The 21566-nt window shown below is 59.9% G+C and overlaps 1 protein-coding gene across 6 annotated transcripts; it reads right to left on the bottom strand.

The window, feature by feature from the left end:
- Nucleotides 1-325: 325 nt before the first annotated feature.
- KCNIP2 (potassium voltage-gated channel interacting protein 2) lies at nt 326-21566 on the bottom strand. 6 transcript variants are annotated; one of them, XM_072339871.1, is made up of 9 exons: nt 21361-21566; nt 4103-4198; nt 3102-3226; nt 2817-2886; nt 2676-2746; nt 2357-2464; nt 2081-2185; nt 1777-1839; nt 326-1548 (listed from the first exon to the last, which is right to left on the bottom strand). In XM_072339871.1, exons 1-9 carry the CDS (start codon nt 21431-21433, stop codon nt 1501-1503), a joined length of 759 nt encoding a protein of 252 aa, XP_072195972.1. In that variant the 5' UTR covers nt 21434-21566; the 3' UTR covers nt 326-1500. The 6 variants fall into 6 exon arrangements, with proteins under 6 accessions (XP_072195972.1, XP_072195971.1, XP_072195975.1 ...); XM_072339870.1 differs by having other exon boundaries at nt 329-1548; nt 3102-3222; nt 4099-4198; nt 21361-21564; XM_072339874.1 differs by lacking the exon at nt 4103-4198 and having other exon boundaries at nt 329-1548; nt 21361-21565.

Below are 21566 nucleotides of genomic sequence, written 5' to 3'. Positions count from 1 at the left end.
GTAGGGAAGCGGCGCGGACGGGGAAGGGGTGGGAGCTCAGTGTTTACTTCGGCCCTGCGCGTGCGCACAGGGGACGGCCCGCGGGTGCGCGCATGCGTTGCGGTGTAGCAGTGGGCTGGGCCATGCGGTGCCGCGCGTTCCCGCGGGCCGTGACCCGCTTTGCTGCAGCGGGCTGAGCGGGTTCGGCACAGCGCCGCCTGCGGAACGGCCGGAGCTTTGGGGTCCGGGGGCTGCAGATAAAGCCGTGTGCCGGCCTATGTGCCCGTGCTCCCTGCTGCCCCATCTACCCCCCCAACACCCATCAAAGGCAGAGGGCAATACCAGCAATGTGCATAGCGATCGTGGTTAGATTTTATTGTTTATCCCCCCTCGGCGCTCCCCTCCCCCCGCCCCTCTTTATTTTTATAACCCATCCTATCATTATAATACAAAATATACAGACTGGAGATGCCAAGCGGGTTGTGGGTCACCATGCCCTGGGGCGGGGGTCACGCCATGCCACTGCAGCGTGAGGGGGGAGAGGGGGAGAGGGGAGACCTCCGCTATGCCTGCGGGGGACAGTGGGTGCCTCGGGGCGGGACAGGAGGGGATGGGGTACTTGGTTGGGGTACCTGGTTGGGGTACCTGGTTGGGGTACCTGGTTGGGGTACTTGCTCTCCCGCCCAGGAGCAGGGCTGTGAGATGAACAGTGTGGTGGATGGAGCTAAAAAACACATCGCCTCTACGCAAGCCAGGCCTGGAGCGGACCCAGTGGGGGCTGCCCCAAAGCTGAGGTTCAGGGCCCTATGGGGGAGTCTGGTGTGGGGCACAGCTTTGCTCGCCCGTTCCCCATCAATCCCAGCCACTGCTGCCCCTCTGGACACAGTGGTGGGAGCAGCTGGGCCAGGCTGCAGACTAGGACCTGAAGCCAGTGGGGCTAAGCAGGAGTTTGGTGTAGAGACATCAGGCCCCAGACAAGACTTGAAAGGATACATGGGTGGGACAGGAGTGCACACCCAGCTCCAGGCAGCTGTTGGTGACAGAGTGAGCCCAGCACCCTGAGTGAGCGAGGAGGGGGACACGTGGTTCATGTCCCATGTGGGGGATATGTCCCTACATCAGGACCCAGGAGGAAGCTGAGGAGCTGGTGCCTGCTGCGAGACTCTTAGTTCCTAGAAGTGTTGCTTGAGGGTTTGGGCTGGAGCCGGTGCTGGGGCTGCTGATGGGGACACGATGTGGAGGCACAGGGAAGCCCCTATGGCAGCCTGAGGCTGCGGCTTTCCCTTTAGGATCGGGTGTGAGAAGCCCACCCAGGCCAGATGCCCCGTGCCAGCTGTGCCCACGCTCTGGTGGCACTTTTGTGGGGCCTCCCAAGGAAAGTGGGTCTGGCCTTGGGGGAAGGATACATCCAGGTGCCGACTGTGTCTCTGCGTGGCAGCCGGCAGCAGGAAGGGCTGGAAGGAGAAGTGAAGAGAGGAGCAGGCTCTGAGCCTGGTGCCAGGAGAGCTCAGCTGGAGACAGCTAAATCACATTGTCGAAGAGCTGCATGGACCGCATGATGTTCTCATCCTGCAGGGAGGAGGAGTGTTTGGGCACAGAGCAGCGCTCTGGGCTGCTCTCCCAAACCTGGTATTACCCCATGGATCTTGTCCAGCTGCTCTGACACACGGGACAGGAGCTCCAAGGCTTACAAGGGCCATGCTGGGATGCACTGTTCCCCACCCACACAGGGATGATGGCATAAACGTCTCCCAGAGCAGAGCCCCAGCTATGCTGTGCTGAGCCCCATGGCTTTACCTTCTGGCAGGACTCCAGGAACTCCTCAATTGTCACCACACCATCTTTGTTTCGGTCCATTTTCTGCAGGCAAGCACAGCATGGAGTGCATTGCAGGGATAGGGACAGCCCAGCACCCCCATCCCAGGTTCCATGGTGGTTGGATGCAAAGCAGAGAGAGCAGCCATTGCCAAAACCCTTACAGAGAGCACTTCTGGGCTTGAACCCCACCGTGCCCCAGGCAGGCTGCTCACTGGAACCCTGCTTTGTCCCCAGTACAGGGTGTTTTCTGCATGCAGGGTCCTCACAGATGTGCCCAGCTCACCTGGAAGAAGTTCTCCACGTGCTCCCGAGGTGCTTCCTCCCGCATGGCCGGGTAGGTGTACTTGCCCATCATGTCGTAGATAGATTTCATGATGTCCAGCATTTCCTAGAGGGAGGGCAGGGTTGCAGTGTGGAGAAGCTCTGCCTCCATCTGGTTCCCATCGCACATGTTGTTCATTATGCCCCCAAAGGACCCATGAGATTCAAGGAAACGCCCTGAGCCCTGCCCTCATCCCCGCTGGGTGCAGACCTGCGTCAGCTTGGACCCCTCTCCCACCTCTTTGGTGATGCAGCCGTCTTTGTTCAGGTCGTAGAGATTGAAGGCCCAGTTCAGGCGGTCATCAATGGTGCCTCGCAGGATGATGGACAGCCCAGACACAAAGTCCTGCAAAGCAGGTGGTCACCTTTTGGAGTGACAGCCCCACAGAAATGCCACGAGTCTTTTCCCTCAACCAGAAACTACAGAACTCTTTCTGTTGTTGTTGCTTTTGCACTGTTTTTCCTACTAACAAAGTCCTTCAGCAGCTGCCCATGGCAGTCCCAGCCCATGGCACACAGAGAGGCCTTGGCAAAGCCTGGCCCCCTCCTTGGCTTACCTCAAAGCTGACGGAGCCGTCGTGGTCCGTGTCGAAGGCATTGAAAAGGAAGGTGGCATACGTGCTGGAGTCTGGAGGAGGCAAACAGTGAGAGAGAAGACAGCCCCACATGGGGCACCAGGGAGGGGGACTCGCACTCACCTCCTTGTGGGAAGAACTGCGAGTAGATCTGCTTGAAGTTTTCTTCATTAACGATGCCACTCGGGCACTCCTGCCAGGGCAAATGGAAGGGACACACCATGAGCATGGGGAATGGTGTGATGCTCGGGGCTCTCTGCCCTTAAATCCCAGGATAAGGGAACCTCCCCAAAGCTTCAAGGGAAACTGCATCGCTACTGCTGCCATCTGTAGCCATTCAGAGTGTGACAACAGGATGCAAAAGCATCCCAAGGGGTGCATAGCTGTGGAGGAGTGAGAGCTACTCACGTTCTTGAAACCCCGGTACAGGACCTGCAGCTCTTTGCGGGTGAACTTGGTCTGCTCCTGGAGCTGCTCCAGCCCCTCGGGGCGGTGGCAGACGGTGGAGAGCTCAAACTCATCCTCGACACTGTCTGCAAGGAAGTTGGGGGAAGAGAGGGCAGCTGAAGCCATGCTGTCCTGCCCAGCCCCGCAGCGCTAGGGGCAGGAGGTGTGCCTCACACTGCACACCTCCACCTCAGGACAGCAGGTTTCCTGCTCAGCTGGAGCCAGGGGTACTCCAGGATGGAACACAACCCTGCCTGCTCTTCCTTGACATGATCATCTGCCCCAGAGAGCCCAGACCCTGGATGCCTGAAGGTCTGTGCTGTGCCGGGGTTTGTCTCTAGAAGAAGATCTTCTCCACCCCAATTCCAGACACCCCCTCCAGCCTTGTCTATCCCCCATTCTGCCTGCTGTGCCCCATCTTCAGCTATGGTTTCTCCCCATTCCTACAGCAACCAGGGCTGCCACTACAACCCTGGGAGGCTCTGGATCCCCAGACTCTGCCCCCTCATACTCACCTCTTCCCTTGGTGGGAGGGGGGGGGAAATCAGCTTATGCTGTGGAACAGGGAATATTTCCATTCGTGGTCTCCCTAAGGGCCAAGCATGACCCAGGGCAGGCTGGGGGGGCTCTATCACTACTCATCTCTCTCCCTCCCCTTTACATCTCCAACACAAAGCTTCCAGCAGCATCCTCCAGCCCTTCAAATGGCACCGAGGGGGTGGTCCCACTGCCCCCAGCCAGGTCCAGCCGCCATCGTGCATCCCATCGGAGCCTCTCCAATGTGCTGGAGGGGGTAAAACAGACCGGGAGCAGGCGAGGAGGGAGGTGGGTGCAGAGCCCATCGGATCGGACCCTCAGGGGCAGGACTGATCCTGACACCCCCCACGCTGCAGGGCAGGGGGGACGGCAGCCAGCAGCACCGCTGGGGACACACACACACAAAGGCAAGAAGAAGCACTTGCTTTCGCTGAGCGAGGGGATGGATTTGGGCCGGCAGCAGGGCAGCAGTTTGAGGAATCGCTGCTTCAGCGCTTTTTTAGTTTGGCCCGGCGGGTTGCCTGGAAGAAAGAAGGAATCACCGAGCAGAAGAAGAGTTAACAGAGCAGCAGGCCCCGGATGCAGGGTGTTTGGCACGGAGTGAGCCGGACCAGCACATGCATGTGGGGATGGAGCAGGGAGGCAAAGCCCAGCCCAGCTCTACTTGGCCTTTCTGCTCCATCCCAGGACAAACCCGGCCCAGTTGCTTCCCTCATTGGAAGGGAATGGTGGAAGGGTGACCCATGGCCAGCATCTCTGGACAGTAGTGTGCAGTGGAGCCCAGCATCCAAGGAGATGGCAGGGCTGGCCTCTGCCCTTTAGCCCCAAAGCCAAATGCCTGCTTCATGGGGAAGCCCCTCCACGTGGGGCTGTACAGGATGGAGCTCAGGATGGGACTGCATCCCCCAGGGCACCACATTCTACCCAGGGGCATGGGGCCGGGGTTGATCCTGCTGGCCCACAGGGCTGAATGCAAAGCATGCCCCCAACTCAGCCATGCAGCCCCTCTGCTGCATGCATCCCCACCCCAGTGCAGCCAAGCCCAGGGCCCTGGGTGGGGACAGCCAGGAAGGGATGGGGCACGGGGCCTTTGTCTCTTCCAGGGGTCCCCTGGCCACTGCCATCGCTTCCAGATCCCCCTGCTCTGCACTCCCCCACCCCCCAAATCCTTAGACTTGGTCCCACTGTTGGCCATGACCCACCTCCCCCAACCTGGCACTGCCCCTTGGCCACGTACCTGCTCCCCCCTTTCCCAGGGCTCCACAGACTGCCCCAACTGGCAAACAGCACAGGGTGAGCAGCACAGGTGAGAAGGAGGAAGAAGAGGAGAGGAGTGCCATGCTGGGCTCCAGCCCCCAAAGGCAGGCAGGCAATAGGACAAAAGGTGCAAAGTCCCTTTGAATGCACACCAGTGGGTGGCCCCATTGCTTTCAAGTGGTGAAGAATAGCTCTAAGAAGTTGTTGCCACTAGGGTGGGATGTCACACAAAGACACTCAGAGAAGGCAAGCTTGTGTCTAGGGAAATGCATCCTCAGCAGGGATGCTGCAAGCATGATTTTACTCAGTTATCTTACTGGGCTGCTGTTTGCATCGGGACGTGGCACCTTCCAGCCTGCCCAGGATGCTCTGCACCCAGCCCTGGCCCCAACAGCACCATGCTGTGGGACCAGCCCTAGGAGCACGAGCAGTCCTGGGGACAGGGACAGGGCAGGCAGTGACACAGCACTGGCAGTGGGACCACGGGAGGAATGGGGCAGGGGGAACCACCAAGCCAGAGAGATGCAACAGAGAATAAACTGTGGTTGGACTCACAGGGGCAGCAGGTATAGGCACGTGCAGTAGGTCAGGTCGGGTGCAAGTTACACTTTAGTTTGTTATAAAGAAGGAAAAAGAAAAAAAAAAATAATAATAACACAGGCGTTTTCTTAAGGAGGAAATCGAACAGGGCGCGATTCAGGGGGACCCAGGGTGAGAGGGAGGGGGTTCAGCACATGCAGCTTAACAACAGGAGAGGAAGACCAGGGCTGGCACTTTGCTGTCCTGGCTTTGGCACACCCAAGGGCTCTGCTGGGGATGGCATTTATCCCCTTGTCTCCAACATCCATCCTGGTTGTAATAGGGTCAAAAAGCAGCACATGGGCATCCTCACACACAAGCAGCCCCTGGGCACAGTTCCCTGCTCCCCTCCCAGTGCTCTGCCACCATTTGTCTCGCTTTTATCCACATGCCCTCTGTCACACTCCCTGTCCCGCCCAGTGGGATGCAACTTGCAACCCCTTCATCTCACAGCATCCTCAGTGCTGGCTGTGATGGATACAGAGGGAAATTCACAGACCCAAAGCACACTGCACAGTCTGCCAGCAGCCTTCATCCCAGACAGGATGCTGGCAGCACAGACCGAGATGGCAGCCAAAGGGGACAAGCAGCAACGTTGTGCCTCTCTACACTCACACCTGTCCAGGCATAAGCAACAGGTCCTGCATCCCCTGCCCCAGGTTACTTTGAGTCCAGACTCAGATATTCTCTCCACCCTAATGCTTCCAGCCATCCCAGCTTTCAATAATCCAACGACACAACACCCCACATCCCAGCAACTCAGATATCCCCCAGCCCAGCATCCCTGATATCCCTACATCCCAGTGCCTCTCCCCACCCTACTATTGTAGCTATCCCCAATAACTCACACCCCAGAACCCAGACCCCTCACTTTCCCAGCTCCTTACACCCTGGTGTCCTCAGACACCCTCATGCCCCCCCAAAAAAACATTCTCCTCAACATCTCAAGCGTGCCCTGCAGCTCACACATATTGCAGCTCACACATACTGCACACACTGCCCTGGGACAGGAGGCAGAGACCAACTTTTACCCTGCATCCTCACCCCACTGCAACCCCACCACTTCCTCACCCCACTGCAACTCCACCCCGTTGCAGCCCCATCACCATTTTGGTCCCACCTCCTACGGCCAGGTCAATGATATCCAGGACATGGAGCAGCTTGAAGCTGGAGCAGAGCAGCAGGATAATGCCCACTGTTGGCAGCTCCTGCAGGTCTCAGAGTGCAGCAGGGACTGACACCCCTGAGCTGCAGTGCCTAGCTCAGCAAGGAAGGAGAGAGTGGGATGCAGTAGTTCAAGGTCCCCACATTGGGCACATCAGTGACAAGAGGCAAGAGCTTAGCTGGAGGGAGTTGGGAGGGAAGCAATGTGAGAAGTGATTAATGTGAGGCCGGAGGGAGAAGAGATTCAACAAGCTAATTATGTCTGGCTGGGCTGAGCGGGATGTGACATCCTGCCAAGTCAGAGGGGTGCACACCACAGTCCTTGGGGCCGGTCAGTGCCTGGAGTTAGAGGCAATGGGGTGAGGATGCAAGGCCACATCCTACCCTCTGCCTCCTCACCCTGCAGGGATGCTCACCCCACTCGGAGGTGCCTCCCAGCCCCACATCTCAGGCAGCACTCACCCAGCACACCCCAGGAGCTCACCAAGATGATCCCTTCCACCCACCCCACAGATGGGACCTGGCGCTCATTATCCCATCACTCACAGTCTGCAGCTCTATCTCATACTCATCCATGGCTCGGTTACGTGGGCGGCTCTCCTGGCTCTCTGTCTGCCTGCCCAGCCCTGCTCCCAGCCAGAGCCAATTGCTCCTCAATTAATTATTGATACTGCATTTCAGCTGCCAAAACCAACAGTGTTTTTCTTCTCCTGTCCCCTCCTGTCAGGTGGTGGCACAAGGTGCAGTGGGGTGACAGTGACTGGCAGTGATTAACTGGCTGGGAAATGACAGAAGGTCCAGAGTCACCCCTGGGATGACACCAGCATGGCCACATAGATGGAGTAGGGGGACTGTCTATGGTTCCAGCACCACATGTGGGGGAAGTGCAGCCACTGCAGTGGCTCTGGAGTGCTGTCCATTAGCAGACCCAAACCATTAGTGTATGGTTTCAGGCTCTTTGCAGTCCATGGACTGTCACTGGGTGCAGCTGGTAAACAACAGGCAGGCAGGGCTTTAGACACTTCCCCATACTCTGCACCACCTGGGGCTGTCTCCAGTAAATCCTACCTGCCACCTCCAGAGCCCATGGGGTGACAAAGCCACTGGGAGGCACATGCAGCACTCAGGGCATAGTACCAGGACTCAGCCTCTCCAGCCAGGTGTTTCCCTCTCCTCCACTCACCCCTATGGGGATGGGAGCTGATCCAGGGCACCTGGTCCCACTCCTGTATCTACAGCTGGGGCAAATCCCTGTGCTCCCAGCGTCCCCAGCCAAGGGGACATGCAGGTCCCAGTGTGGTGACATGGACAGAGAGGAATCAAGGACTACATGGGGATGCTGTTGTCCCTCTGAATGGGTGGGCACAGGACCTCCATTCCCACCTGCTGCAGAGCCTCTTGCTGTGGACAAGAGCTGTGCCCCTGGGGGCAGGGCTCAGACAAGGACTGGTTCCTGCTGTGCCCTGTGTCTCCCAGTGGGGTTGGCACTGGCAGGCTCCCTTCTGCTTCCCCCTCCCCACTGCAGCCTGGAGCCAGCACACTGCAGTGCCAGTGACTTCGGTACAAGGCTTAGGGCAACAAAAGCAGAAGGATGGGGGGGAAGTCAGGGTCTGATTCAGCGCTAGGACACACTGGAGCTGTGGTCCAGGCAAAGTGCCCATCACCCTCTGATGGTGAACCCACAGCATCCTTTGGATGGGTAGGCTGCATGCTGCCATCCCCTGATCCCAGAGCCCCCCAGAGTCCCCAGCACACCCCAGTCTCACACAGACACCCCACCATCCCGGTGCCATACTGGGGTCCCATCCTCTCCCCACATCCCTGGCCAGCAGGACTCTACATGGAGCAGGCAGGACACCCTATCCCCATGCTTACCCCTACCAGCTGCAGACAGACATCACATTCCCAGCACCCCAAAAACATCCTTAGGGGCAGCTCTAGGGCTCCCTGCATGTCTGTGACCCTGCTGAGGTGGGAACCCACCAGATGGCCTCCTCCCACTCCAGTTACCTTCCAAGGACACAGGCTTGAAGAGGCCGAACTGCTCCAGCACCTTGACGAAGAGGACCAAGACCACCAGCACCGCAACCATCTCCAGGCCCTCCAGATTCATGGTGGGGGCATCTCATGGCCCCCCACTCACCTTGAGCCCTCTCACCCTGATGCCACAGCCGCTGGGCTATGCAACCCCAAGGACCCCTGATGTCCCCAAGGATGTCGGCTGTCCCCCTGCTATTTGGGGCCACGTGAGAGCGAGGGGTCAGCGTAGGGCTGTCACAGGAGCCGGCAGCCAACAGCCCCCAGCAAAGAAGGGCTGTGCCTCTGAGTAAGAGCAGAGCAAGGCCACACGGGGGGGTGGCGGGGCATGGGGGGGGCAGGATGCATGCCCTCCCATTCCAATGACACCACTACCATCGATTTGCTTAATGCAGTTGCTAAGGAAACAGGCCACAGATTATTAAAAGGCACTTGGCTCCCAGAGGGGGACACGATAGGGACAGGACACTGGGCACTCTCATCATATCCAGGACATGGATGACTCAGACTTGTCCTCTGCACCCCATATACATACCCACCCCACAGGGACCCACCTGGCTCTGAACCCCAAGGCGTGCCTAAAGTTCCCCATAACCCAACGGATACAGTCTGGGACCATGGCTGTGTGTCACCAGGGCTACAGAGCTGGTCCAGCTGCTGAACTGTGGGACCAGCATCCTTAAAGCACAGGGTGGTGGGGGTGTACCCCAAACAGGGAGCCCAGGGGACCCAGCCAAGGTCAGGCAGCAGTAGGCATGCAGGCACCTCCAGCACGCAGCCTGCGCAGCCGCCAGGGCTATATTTGGCTCCATGCATTTTTTACACCATCCCAGCCCTTGCGCCAAGGGTGTCCTGGTCCCACGTGGGGGAGTAGAGTGAGAGCACTACCAGCATCAGTGCAGGGAACAGGGCTGCCTCCCATGCTGCAGGACCAGGTGGGGGTGGCAATGCTCAGGCTGCAGAGCAGCCCCTGCCCAGATGTTGGGTCCCTGCTGATGGGCCAGGACATAAAGCCCATGGGGGAAACACGTCACTGGGGGAAGGCACACCATGCTGGGTGGCACCTGCTGGAGGGACAGGCTGGTGAAGGTGCTGATGGCTCCCAGTGGGGCAACCCCACACCAAACCCCCAGCTGCAGGTTTGTCCCCTGGCAGGTGGCCTAGTGCCTGTTGGCAACACGGCAGGGACACCTGGTGGCCCTACGCTCAGCATCTCCTCCAGCCCCAGGGCTGCCATCAGAAGATGCCAGAAAGGCATCAGGAGAAGCTCTGGCAGAGTTATGGAAACTCTCCCTGGGGAAGCATCCATTGGGCTGGAAGTTTGCAGGAGTGTTTCCTTTTCTTGGAAAGCAGCAAGTTTCCAGACACTGAGGCTGGAAACAGTGGGGCTGGATCTCAACTTTACCCCCGCCCCAAGTGACTCCTTTGGGGACGAGGTGACACCAGCCTGTTGCACGCTCAAAAGAAGTTTCCCCCCAAACCAACTGCTCTTGCTGAGCCCATCCTCTCCCCCATCTGGCTGCTCCCACAGCTGACGGCTGTCCCGTGAGCTACCAGACTATTTCAGCAACCTAATTCTGCCCAAAAACAACCCAGGCACCCCCAGAGGGGCCCCTCCAGCTAAAACATGTCCCAGCAAGAAGGGCTGGCTCTCTGCAATGCTCCTCCAGCTGCAGCAGCCCTGAGGATGGAAGGGATGCATGGGATGACCCACAGAGCCAGACCCGCAGCCTGCAAGGGGTGTGAGGGATATCCAGACCCCGTACACCCCATCAGAAATGGGGCAGAGCCCACTGGGAAGCATCACTGCCATCATATAGGCAAGCCTCAGGAAGAGCCAGCAGGCCCTGTGCAGACAGACGTTGCCATGGGTGGATGGAGAAATACATGCCCTGGGCTCTGCATGACCCTGGTCACAATGACCGTCGGAGCTGCTCCAAGGTGCTGGAGGGAGCAAAACAGCTTGGGAGGGACCAAGAGCCCCAAAACACTGTCTGAGGCATCTCCACTAGGCACCACAACAGTTGCTCTGTAGGAAGAATTGGAAATGATTGGATTGTGCTGGTTCCTGGAGCAGGCACCGCTGCGGCTGACACCACTGCCCCAGCACAGCAGCACCAGGAGGAACAGATGGGGAGACCCAGGGAGAACGAGGTGCCCAGAGAGATGTCCCCAGGCACCCAGTGCCTAGGTCACCCTGCCACACAGCCTGCAGACAGGATGGCATCGCTTCATCCCCCCACGTCCCCAGCCCCATACCTTCGATGCCGCTGATGATTTTGAAGCAGCGGGTGGTGAACCAATAGGAGATGAGAAGGAGGATGGCAATCAGGGAGGCATAGAGCAGGCTGTCGTTGTGCAGGGATGTCCTCTCCATGGCTCCATCCCCAAACCAACCCCACCGCTATCTGGGGCAGCCCTGCCCCGGCAGCCCCACCACGGAGCCGGCCACGGCGGGCAGGGAGGTGGGAGCCAGGCGGGCGGGCAGGTAATTGGGAGCGGCGTGTGAGAGCCAGGCTCCCAAACCAATTACCTTAATTGTGCTCAGGCAGCACATGGCAAACAGTTAAAAATAACCCTGCTGGCCCCGGGGGAGCCTGGCACCATCAGGCAGAACACTAAGCAGGGGGCTGAGCATGGGTATGGCTTGCTACACGTGTGGCCGTCTCCATATGTAGCATCACCTTCAGACTGCTCTGAGTCTGCCAGCTCCCAGTGACCCCAGCAGCATAGGCCAAGGCAGGGCTCAGGTCCTGGGCGAGGGGACGTGGCCATCCAGTGTAGGGCAAGGAGCACAGGGTGCAGGGGTGCAGCAGGCTCTGGCTGTGCCCTAGGATACGCCATGGGGCCAGCTGGGTGCACAGATGATGACATCTGCCCAGGGTGCTGCTGAGTCCCCTGGGGCCCAGCCTGATGGATAGGAGCCTCTCCTCTTTGGTTCTTTTTTTTTTGGTTCTTGGGGCCATCATCCATTAGGGAGTGTTAAATTTAGGTTACAGCTGATCCCTTATTACCTCGCTGCTAATCAGAGCGCGAGCAGATTATTAATAAGCACATTAAAATATTGGCGAAATGCTATTTTTGGGGAGGTGAAGTCACAGTTTTAATCTGGTTAATTGATTGAGTCATTTCTCTTTTCCCTCCACTGGTGACCTGTCCTTGGCGAGCTCCCAGGGCACCCACCCCAAAGAGTGCCCACCCAGGGGTCCCTGTGCCTGGGATGCTCCCCGCAGTGAGCTCCTTACACTGTGCAGAGGGGCTCGTTCCCCAAAAAGAGGCCAGTGGGGGCACAGAAGCTGCAGGACACTGCAACCATGTGCCACGCAGACCAAAGCAGCGGCTGGGGAGGAAGGGACGATAAGAAGGGCAGAAGCTGTGCCAATCCCATATCCCAGACCCAAGCCTTCAGGATGCAGAGACATGCCCAGCTTTGTTTACCATCACTTTGGTTGTTTCCCAGCACAGAAGGATCCCGAACACCACAGCTACCCCACATGGTCAAAGAAACCCTGGGGCTGCTTGGTATCACTTGGATGGGACACCTACTATAGACCAGCCCAGCAGGGCAGCAGAATGAGGACATCCTCGCAGTTAGTGGGACCATAAGGTCTGCTCCCTATCCTGCCCCGCCACCTGCAGTTCTGCCCTCACACCCCACTCAGCTGACTCATCCTCCGCCCTGTGAAGCTGATGGAGATATGGACGTGCCTAGTTGTGCCCAAGGGTGACAAAGGGCTCATGCAGAGCTCCATTGCCATGGTGGCCCCTCGTGCTGGGAAATGGTGGGGAGCACTTCCTGCATTGTGGGGCATGGGGCCACATGGACAAGGGGTGGCACATCTTGCAAGGGACACACTGCTTCTGTGTCCCCACAGCCATGCCATTGGCCCCAAGGCTGCACGGAGGGTACCCCCACATTCCCTGTGCCACACATGAGGAGGCAACAGAGCCCAGTATGGTTTTCCAGGCAGGCTGGGTCCCGGTGAAGGCGGCGCTTTGACAGCCCGCGGTGAGTGCCAGCCCCACTGCAAGCAGTGACGTGGCGGTCCTGTCCCAGCAAGGCTTTTCCACATTTCCAGTGTGGCAAATTCCTCCCCACACTGCCTGGCTCCCCGGCATATATCTCTGTGCCATGCTGGGGACGGCCACCACCCCATGGCCCCAGCACATGGTGACATCCCTGCGATGCGCCCGCAGCAGTCAGGAGGTGGCTGCTGACCCTATCCAGACCTGGGGTGGGGAGGGAGTCTCTGTCCTGTGAGCATCTTCAGCCCCACCTCATACACAGCCCTTCTTCCCGGGGCTGGATCTCTAAGCAGTGCTCAGCATCCCTGCCCCAAATAACTCCACAGACACCACCACACAGAGACCCCCCCCACCCAGCACAGCCTCACACCCCCAGGGCAGCACCTACCTTGCGAGAGGGTCCCAGTGACAAACTGGTAGAAGAAGCGGATCACCCGACCCAGCTGCCTCTTGCAGCGCTGCTGGCAGTGGCTCATGGCTCCGGCTCGTAGCACCGGGGAGGGACCCTGCCACAAAGCCGGCACAAAGCCCCCAGCTCCCCTGAGTGGTGCCCAGGGCAGGACGTAGCCTTCCTCTCCCGCAGCAAACCTGCGGGCATCGGCGGCAGGAAAAGCCCTACGGGGAGGGCAGTGCAGCGCGGCAGCCTCCAGGCCCTGCTCGGCAGGCAGGCAGGCAGGCGGGAAGTTTGGCGCTGGGATGATCCCGGGAGGAGCGGCTGTGAGCCGAGCTACCACCTCCCTCCAGGCTTAGGGGGACCGAAGCTCACCACTCGCTGCAGGTCACTCAGTGAGATGCCCGGGTGAGCCCCCCGTGCTGTGCCAGCCCGCTGCCTGCTCCGTGCAGTGAAGCACAGAGTGCTGCCGAGGAGTGCTGGGGGTCAGGGAGCCCAGCGGTACCAGGCAGCTCACCAGGACCGCCGGGTGGATGCACAGCCCTGGGTTGCCCCTGGCTGCCGGTCCGCCCCTTGGCACCAGCTTGACCCGGCACTTCACGCCCCGCTTCTCCGGGAACCAGAGGCAGGTTGGTATGGCAACCCTCAGACTCTACAGGTCCCGCTGACCAATGAGGCACTGCTGCATCCCAGGGCTGCCTCTCTCCAAGAGCAGGGATGCATGCTCCTTCCTGAAGGGAGCTGACACGGAGAGCACTGTGCATCCTCCAGTCCTGCTCTCCAGTGCTGGGAAGCACCCCACGTCTCCCAGCATCAACCACCCGGTGCTGCGAGCATCCTGCATCCCCAGGTACCAGCTGTCCGACACCACGAGCATCCTGCATCTCCCAGCATCCGTCACCCAGCACCGTGAGCATCCTGCATCCCAGGTACCAGTGGTCCGACACCACGAGCATCCTGCATCCCTGGGTACCAGCCATCCAGTGCTGTGAGCATCCTGCGTCCCTGGGTATCACCTCCATACAGGGGAAGGGATGAAGCTGATGGGTGTAAGGATGGGAGGAAGAGGAGCCGGGCTCCTGGACCGCTCCGACTCAGAGCCGCTCTCTCAGCTCAGCCTGGCAGTGAGCTGATGATGTGTCAGAGCCAGGAAGAGTCAGGCGTGTGGCGGCAGTGGGATTTCCCAGCTCCCAGAGCCAGACAGAGATGCAGACTGGCAATCACCTCCCTTCCTGAGTCCCATTTTCCCAGCTGCGGTTCCTTCTTCACATCACATCTACCCAACACGCCAGCAGGATCTCAGCTCTGCATCCATCCAGGTTCTATTATCTCATAAGCTTCATCTCTTATTAATGGGGGAGGAAGTGAAGAAAAAGGGACTCGATGGAAATGATGGCTCTGGCTCCCCTGGGGATGGGAAAGGATGTGTGGGCGTGCTCCAGCCAGGCACAGTCAGACCGCCCAGTGCCCTCAAATGTCCCCACTGGGAAACCCAGAAGGAGCTGAGCCCCCAGGGACTGCTACGGGGTATCTCAACCCTGCTCCCCAAAATTAGGGCTATGCCCTCCGAACCAAGCTTTCCTGCCTGTTAATGCCAGCGATGTCCCTGTGAGAGGGGCAGCCCCCAGCAGAGCCCCTTCCACCTCATCCATCCACACTGCTCAGTTCTCCTGGGCATCCCATCCCGGTGACACAGTGGCTGGCACACACATCAGCAGGGGCTAGAAAGCAGCACTCAGAAACCACTCTGCACCACAATGCCATCGGTGTGACTCCCCTGTGGGGCACCAGGGAAAGTCACACCATGCAGCAAGGAGACTGCTGCAGGGACTGAATGCAACACCCCGACCGAACCTACCCCTATGGACCTGAGAGCTGCCAGGTCCCCTCCCACCATCACTGCACGGGGACGGGTCGGGAGGTACCCGGGAGCCCCTCTCCCGGCTCACACCCGAAATACAGCCACGGAGCCTGCGGGGCAGCAGAAAGGTGACGAACAGCCACAGGAGGGTGCCAGAGCCCACACGACAGCAGCGAGATTGGCAGATACCCAACCCCACAGCAGCCCCCCACCGCTCGGAGTGAATCCCCACCCGGCCCCAAAGACGCTCCACTGCGGGGCCGGCCGGAGATGCCAGCAGCACACCGCTGCAGCCCTGGCCAGGCAAGCAGAGTTCCGCAGAAATAGAAACGCAGCTGCAAAACGGGGACGCTCATCCCCTCCTGACACGGGGTTTCCTGCTGGACGTTTATCACCGAGGTCCTGACTCCAGTGACACCTGCACTGTGCCGAGCCCTGCACAGCGCCAAGTGCCGAGCCGTGCCACCGTGCCACTGCTGCTGCCTGACGCTAAGAGGAGCCCCTGCGCAGCTCAGCAGCAGCACAGCCACGGGGAGGTGAGCTGGGGACATGGCTCGATCAGACGGCTGTTAGCACAGGGGACAGCAGGGGACACGTACAGGTGTGTCGGAGCATGAATGTGGGCAAGGCTATGGGTGCGAAGATGCGTGGGGATGGTGAAAACCTCTTATGGCCATCATGCTCCTCTGCCTGAAGGGGCAGGGGCAGAGCTGCCAGGAAGGGGACAGCAAGGTTCACCCCAAGATGGGGACAAGGGACAAGGAAGTGATGACCTGGGCCCTGCGAGCCCCTGGTCCCCAGCAGCATTGTGCTGCCATCAGTGTGGCCAGCCTTGCTGCCAGCCTGGGCACCCACAGCCTCCAGGGCCAGGAGAAGTGCCAAAAAGATGATGCGGGAGAAAATAAATAAGGCAGCTAATGAGGTAATTTGCATAGCTATTAGCAGGCAGGATTCGCAGCGGATCTGACTTGGGAAGCGCCGTCACAGTGAAGCCCCAGCCCTGAGGGCTCTGCGGGTTCTTGGAGAGAAAAGTGCACAGCCCAGCCACTGCGTGGGGCCACCAATAGTGCTCAGTGCCCGCCTGCCTGCCTTGGGGCTGGGGATGCCATGGGGTGGGAGGAAGGCTCAGAGTGGGGCAGGCATCCCATTGCCCACAGGACACGGCTGCGACGTGCCATATCCCCAAGTCCCTGGCAGCTGAGCTGCCTCCACCCCAGCCTTCCAGCCTCCAGGTTACACCAAGGCACCAGCTCCTCCCAGGCTGTGTTTTTAAGTCAGTTCTGCTAAATATTTCAGGGATTTACACTGAAAAGCTCTCTGTGCTCAGCAGCACGTCAGCCCCGTTTGCACCACGCGGGCATGAATAATGCATGGCACTGGAGAGCAAGGGATGGGGTGGGCACATTCTGGGGGGCTGCACCCCGAGACCCTTGGGTCTGTAGGACATGGCTCACAGAGGGGCATCTCTTCTCCCCAGAGTGGCAGCAGTCGGGTCAGCAGCCATTTGCTCCTCAGATGCCCACCAGCTGCATACTACCAGGGAGGGCCACTGGGAGGGCCACCAGCACCACCAACAAGGCCATCAGGAGGGCCACCAGCAAGGCCACCAGGTCACAGCCATTACCTCAAGCCTCAGGGGGGCCGCCAGCACCTGCCTTTGTAAAGTGACATTTTGGGGACAGGAAAGCTATTTTGGGCTGTTTCAGGAGCTGTGCTACCATGTCTTTGTTCCGCTGCAGTGGGAAGGGGCTCCCCAGGGGTCCCTTGGAGACCTATTTCTGACCTGGGAGGGGGGTCAGGAGAACTCAGACCTGCAGAACTGAGTCCCCAGGAGACCCCAATAGGAAAAGAACGCACCTGCAGTTACTCAGGGTGAGTGCAGCCTCCCGCAGCAAGACCTCAGGAATAAACACAAATTAATCAGAAATAATCAGGAATGAGGAAATATCACCCCCCACACCTGAGCTCATGGGAGGACGTTCGGGTCTAATTAGCAGCAGACTTGTACCACCACTGCCTGGGTTCTGGGGACGGCTCATCAGGGTTCCCATGGAGTGAGAGGTGGGTGATAACTAGGCAGGTCCACCCACAAACCCTGTGCTGTGCGGGCAGAGAAACACCAGTGAGCCCAAATGAAGTGTCCCCAGGCTCCGATGCACCACCCAGCACTATCCAGCCAACAAGGGGTTAACAGCCCCTCACTTCCCCACAGTTATTTAATTAAGCAGTGATAAAAGGGAAGCAGTACTATCAGAGCGCTGCAGCGGGCTGTAATTACGGCAGGGCGGGCTGGGAAAGCAAGCAGCACTGAGGGAAAGGCACTGCAGCTTGGGGTCCTCGTGCCCCCTGGGCAGCCCCCCCTGGGGTCTCCATGGGCTGCTCTCAGTATGAAGCACCATCACCCCCATGTCTGACACCTGTAGAGCTCAGCATCAGGTACCACCGCTTCCACTGATGGCACTTAGTGGGCCACTATGGGATGTTGCCATCCTCTGTGCAGCCCCCAGCCCTGGCCGTGCCCCTTTCTGTCACTAAACGTAGCCCAACACTCTTAGGTCTCCCCTTGTCTGATTGCAACATCTTTACACCAGTGCCCAGCTGAGTGTTGGGGCAGGAGGACAACGGTGCTGGGCAGCGGCCATGGGGGCAGTGAGGGCCGGACCCATAGCCATGCCTCAGCCATCACAGGGATGCTGCAGGCCTGCGGCCCCGCTCAGCTCCTTCTGGATCAGCAGACCCCGAGTCTGTGAAAGTCCCCACCATCACGCCCTGCTGGGCTCCAAGAGATGGGGAGAATCTGTTGGGGATGGAGAGCATCTCCGCCCGATCCCCTCCCGACCCCAGCATGAGGGTATCGCCCCAACAGCAGCTCTCGCCTTCGTCCTCCGAGTTACACAACAAATGATTCCACGCGCATTAATGACTTTGCGGCAAAGGGGGAAGTGACATGAAGGATTCCTGGAGCCGGGAGTGAGTCAGGGCCGGGGAGGTGCTCAGGTCAGCACCTCTGCTGCTGAGCCTGGAGGGACCCCGAGGTGGGGGGAAAGAAGACCCTGAGGGATACGTCAGCACCAGCAGGAGGGAGGCAGGGCTGGGGGATTACCGCCTCTAAACCTATTTGGGAGCTGTTTGTAAGCAATGCCGTTCTTTAAAACCCAATCTAGAAAGAAGCAATCATCCAGACGGGCCGGGATTGGAGTCCCTCCCCTGGCTCATCCACCCGATCCCTCTACAGAGGGGAGGGATTCTGACCCCCGCCCCACGGCTGAGTCCCACACCGGGGCGCTGGGGCAGCAGCTCACCCACACCGCCCGGGCACAGCGGAGATCCGTCCCGCTGGGGGCTCATTCATCTGCAGCGCGATTATTGCCCGGGGCGGGGATCCACGCCGGCGGCAGGAGAGCGATTTGCCGGCAGATGGATTTGTCATCTCCCGAGCGCAGCAATTTGGCTTAAATGAAACCAAACCACTTCTCCTAATGAAAACACCACTAATGAGCCGAGCCAGCAAGGGAGGGGCAGCTCCGTTAGTGGGGCCTTGGGGCTTCTGGGCCCCTGGTGCCCGACTTACAGGGCAAAAGCTGTGCCCCGCATAGACCAGGCACAGCCCCATCATCCCAAACCAGAGATGCGATGCCCCAGGAGCAAACTCCCCACACGTGCATCCCTAGCCGCGTGCAGCAGGATCTGCACACCTTGGCCGAAGTCGTGCCGAGCCATCAGTAATGCATTGGTGCCTGCAGAAATCCGACGGAGCAAACCAGCTCCGTGCCCAGCCATCCCGTGCCGGCCCCGACCTGCAAATCCCAGCCTGCAGCACACCCCCTCCCCCACCCCGCCGTCGCAACCCCATCGCTTGGCCCTACAGAGCCACAAACAAGCCAGGACAGCAAAGGGCCGGGGCGAGGAGCAGACAGAAGGAGGGAGGCAGCAGACAGACGAGGCGGTCAGGCAACACTCCCATCCATTGCCCCGTGAAGGTGCAGCATCCGCCGAGGGTGGGTGCGTTGACGCAGTGGGGCCCCCGGGGACCCCCTGCCCCAGTGGGAGCATTTCCACACCATTCCCCACCCTAAGGAGGGATTTCCCATGGGGGATTTGGGACAGCCCGGCTTCCAGCCCTGCCTCGCCACCGGACAGGACAAGTGGAGCATAAGGAGTAGCAGCAGTGGTGGGAGAAGCTGAGGGTGGGCAGCAGGCTGGGACCTCTGGGCAAGGCCACTGGGGAGGGGGCTGTGAGCCCCAGGGTGTCTGTGTGCTGGCATGTGGCAGGCAGGGAGCTGAACACAGCTGTGCTGTCGCTGTCCCCATCCCTGTGACGCACCCCAGAGCGCAGCACGCAGCATCCTGCTCTGTCCTACAGCTGTGTGGCCCTTTGCACTCACTGCTATTGGGGATCTCATCTTGTGGGGGGCTGCAAGAAGAGTTGTGGGGTCTCCATCTCCCCACCGGGGGAGGCAGAAGGTCCCCAAAGCTCTGCTGATGGTCTCTATAGCAGTTGTTCACCCCCTGCTAACACTGCGGCTGCCTTTGGGGCGGAGCAATGCAATGGGAGGGGGAAAGCAGACACCCTAAATGCGAATCCTCACCCCTAAGGGCAAATCCCTCACCCCTACAAGCAGCAGCTGAAGGGTCTGACCCACTGCAGGCAGCCCTATGTTGGCCCTATGCAAGTACCTGCTGGTCCCATTGGTGATGTGGGGTCAATGTTCCTGCTCCCCCTGGAAACCTCTGTGCTGTGGGGTGCCGTACCTCCGTTCCTAAGGGCAGAGCGGCACTCGGGTCCTGCTTCTCCCATGCTGAGGGCCATGGCTCTGGACATGGGCTGCACTCACACTAATCACCCGTGTCATTAGTGGGCCGGAGGAATCATGTAATTTATGGACAGCTTTTATTTCTTGCTGGCGTCATCTCCCTGTCCCCAAAATGGTCCCTTTTAATTTCCTGGTGGCATTTCTCCTCTCTGCCCAGTGCTGCCCGTGTCACACCAGCAGCCACGTGCAGCCCCCTCCTCACTCAGGGGCTCACAGCCCTCCTGTGCTCACAGATCAGGTCCTCGCCTCCTTCCTCTTTTTGGCAGAGGAGGGGTGATGGAGACCAACCAAGGGGACAGTCACTGGGGATGTGCCACCGCCTGACATCAGACCTCAGGTCACATCTCACATTGTGGATGTCCCCAGGCTGTGCTGCAGCAGGATGCTTATCCCCAGTTGAGCTACTAAATGGGGGCTGAGGGTCCCCTCGATGGGTCAGGGGACAGGAAGGCCGCTCTGCCAGCAGGCTTTGCTACAACCCTGAGTTCCTGGGGGAACGGGCAGGCAGTGGCCTTGCTGGGATGTGAGCTGGATGCTGCAGGGGCTCCCAGTGACCCCATTCCTTGGTCTGTGCTCGGAGGCAAAGCCTGGCCCTGAAAGGTCTCAGCCTGGGAGAGCCTGGGGTCTATTTTTAACCTCGCTTTGATTTAAATCCATATGGACGTGTTAAAGTTACCGGAGAAACCGAAAGTTGTGTGTGGGTTCCAAGTTCCTACACAGCTCAAAAATATCTCCCCGCAGCGTGGTGGTGCAGGCAGCCGGCAGGGCGTCCCTGTGTGGGGCTGCTTATGGGGTGGGGGGTCCTGTCCTGCCCACCCCCCCAGAACTCCTGAAATTCCCTCTGGAACAGGTCTGTAGGAGCATCACGGGGCCTGGGGATGCCCGTGTCCCATGGCATGGAATCCAGAGAGGCTCAGCTCCATCACAGCCCCGGTAAGTGGGAGCCCCACTGCCCAGCTGCTGACATTCTAAGAAGGGATAGGATCTGGCCAGATCCACGGGGAGTGCGTGAGGAAAGAGGGGGGCATGAGGTGCAATGGGGAGAAAATGGGGTGGGATTGAGAAGACGGGAAATTCCCGGCTGGGGGTGAGGATGGAGTGGGATGGCACAGGGTTGCAGATGGGGTACGTGTGGCTTCTCTGCACTACAGCCATCCCAAGGCTGGGATAGGACTGCTGTGCCCCAGGGAGCATCCAGGGGAGGAGATCCGGAGCTCCGGGTGCCGCTGGGGGGCCCGGCTCCCGGTGGACCCCGCTGCAGGGGCGCTGTCGTGAAACCCCGCTGTCCCAAGTGGAGATGCAGGAGGGAGGCTTAAAGGTGTCCGGCAGAGACTGAAACACCCAAACGCCCGTGGGGGGGGGGGGGAGGTGGTGAAGGTGGTGAACCCCTCGGGGCCGGGGTTGCCGCTCTTCTCCGGCGCTCCGCTGGCGAAGCAGGGCGGCCGGGGCCGGGGCTCGGCTGGGGCTGGAAGCGGGCCGGGGCCGGGACCGGGGCCGGGGGGGGGGACGGCGATCCCGAGCGGCTGCTGCACCTTCCGCGGGGGCGGCACTCACCCGTCAGCTGGTCGTAGGAGCCGTCCAGGTCCCGGGAGTCGGACAGGCTCTCCTTCCTGCCTTTGCTCCGCATCTTCTCCGCGGCGGCGGCGGGGGGGGGGGAACCGCGACGGGGCGCACGGGCTCCGCCGCCGGGCAGGGGGTGCCCGCGGCCGCCGCCTCCCCCCGCCCCGCGCGGCTGCGGGAAGGGGGCAGCGGTGCCGGAG

Source organism: Excalfactoria chinensis, chromosome 6 (genome assembly GCF_039878825.1).
Source record: "Excalfactoria chinensis isolate bCotChi1 chromosome 6, bCotChi1.hap2, whole genome shotgun sequence".
Classification (NCBI taxonomy): domain Eukaryota; kingdom Metazoa; phylum Chordata; class Aves; order Galliformes; family Phasianidae; genus Excalfactoria; species Excalfactoria chinensis.
This window is presented reverse-complemented; position numbering and strand designations above follow the sequence as displayed.

What these genes read in the sequence shown, in the direction of transcription:
- KCNIP2 (XM_072339871.1), bottom strand. Translation starts at nt 21,433, where the DNA reads ATGCGGAGCAAAGGCAGGAAGGAGAGCCTGTCCGACTCCCGGGACCTG. An exon ending in CTCCTACGACCAGCTGACGG is followed by an intron (nt 4,199 to 21,360) that starts GTGAGTGCCGCC and finishes TCTTTCTTCCAG; the next exon opens with GCAACCCGCCGGGCCAAACT. An exon ending in GCAGTTCTTCCCACAAGGAG is followed by an intron (nt 2,747 to 2,816) that starts GTGAGTGCGAGT and finishes TGCCTCCTCCAG; the next exon opens with ACTCCAGCACGTATGCCACC.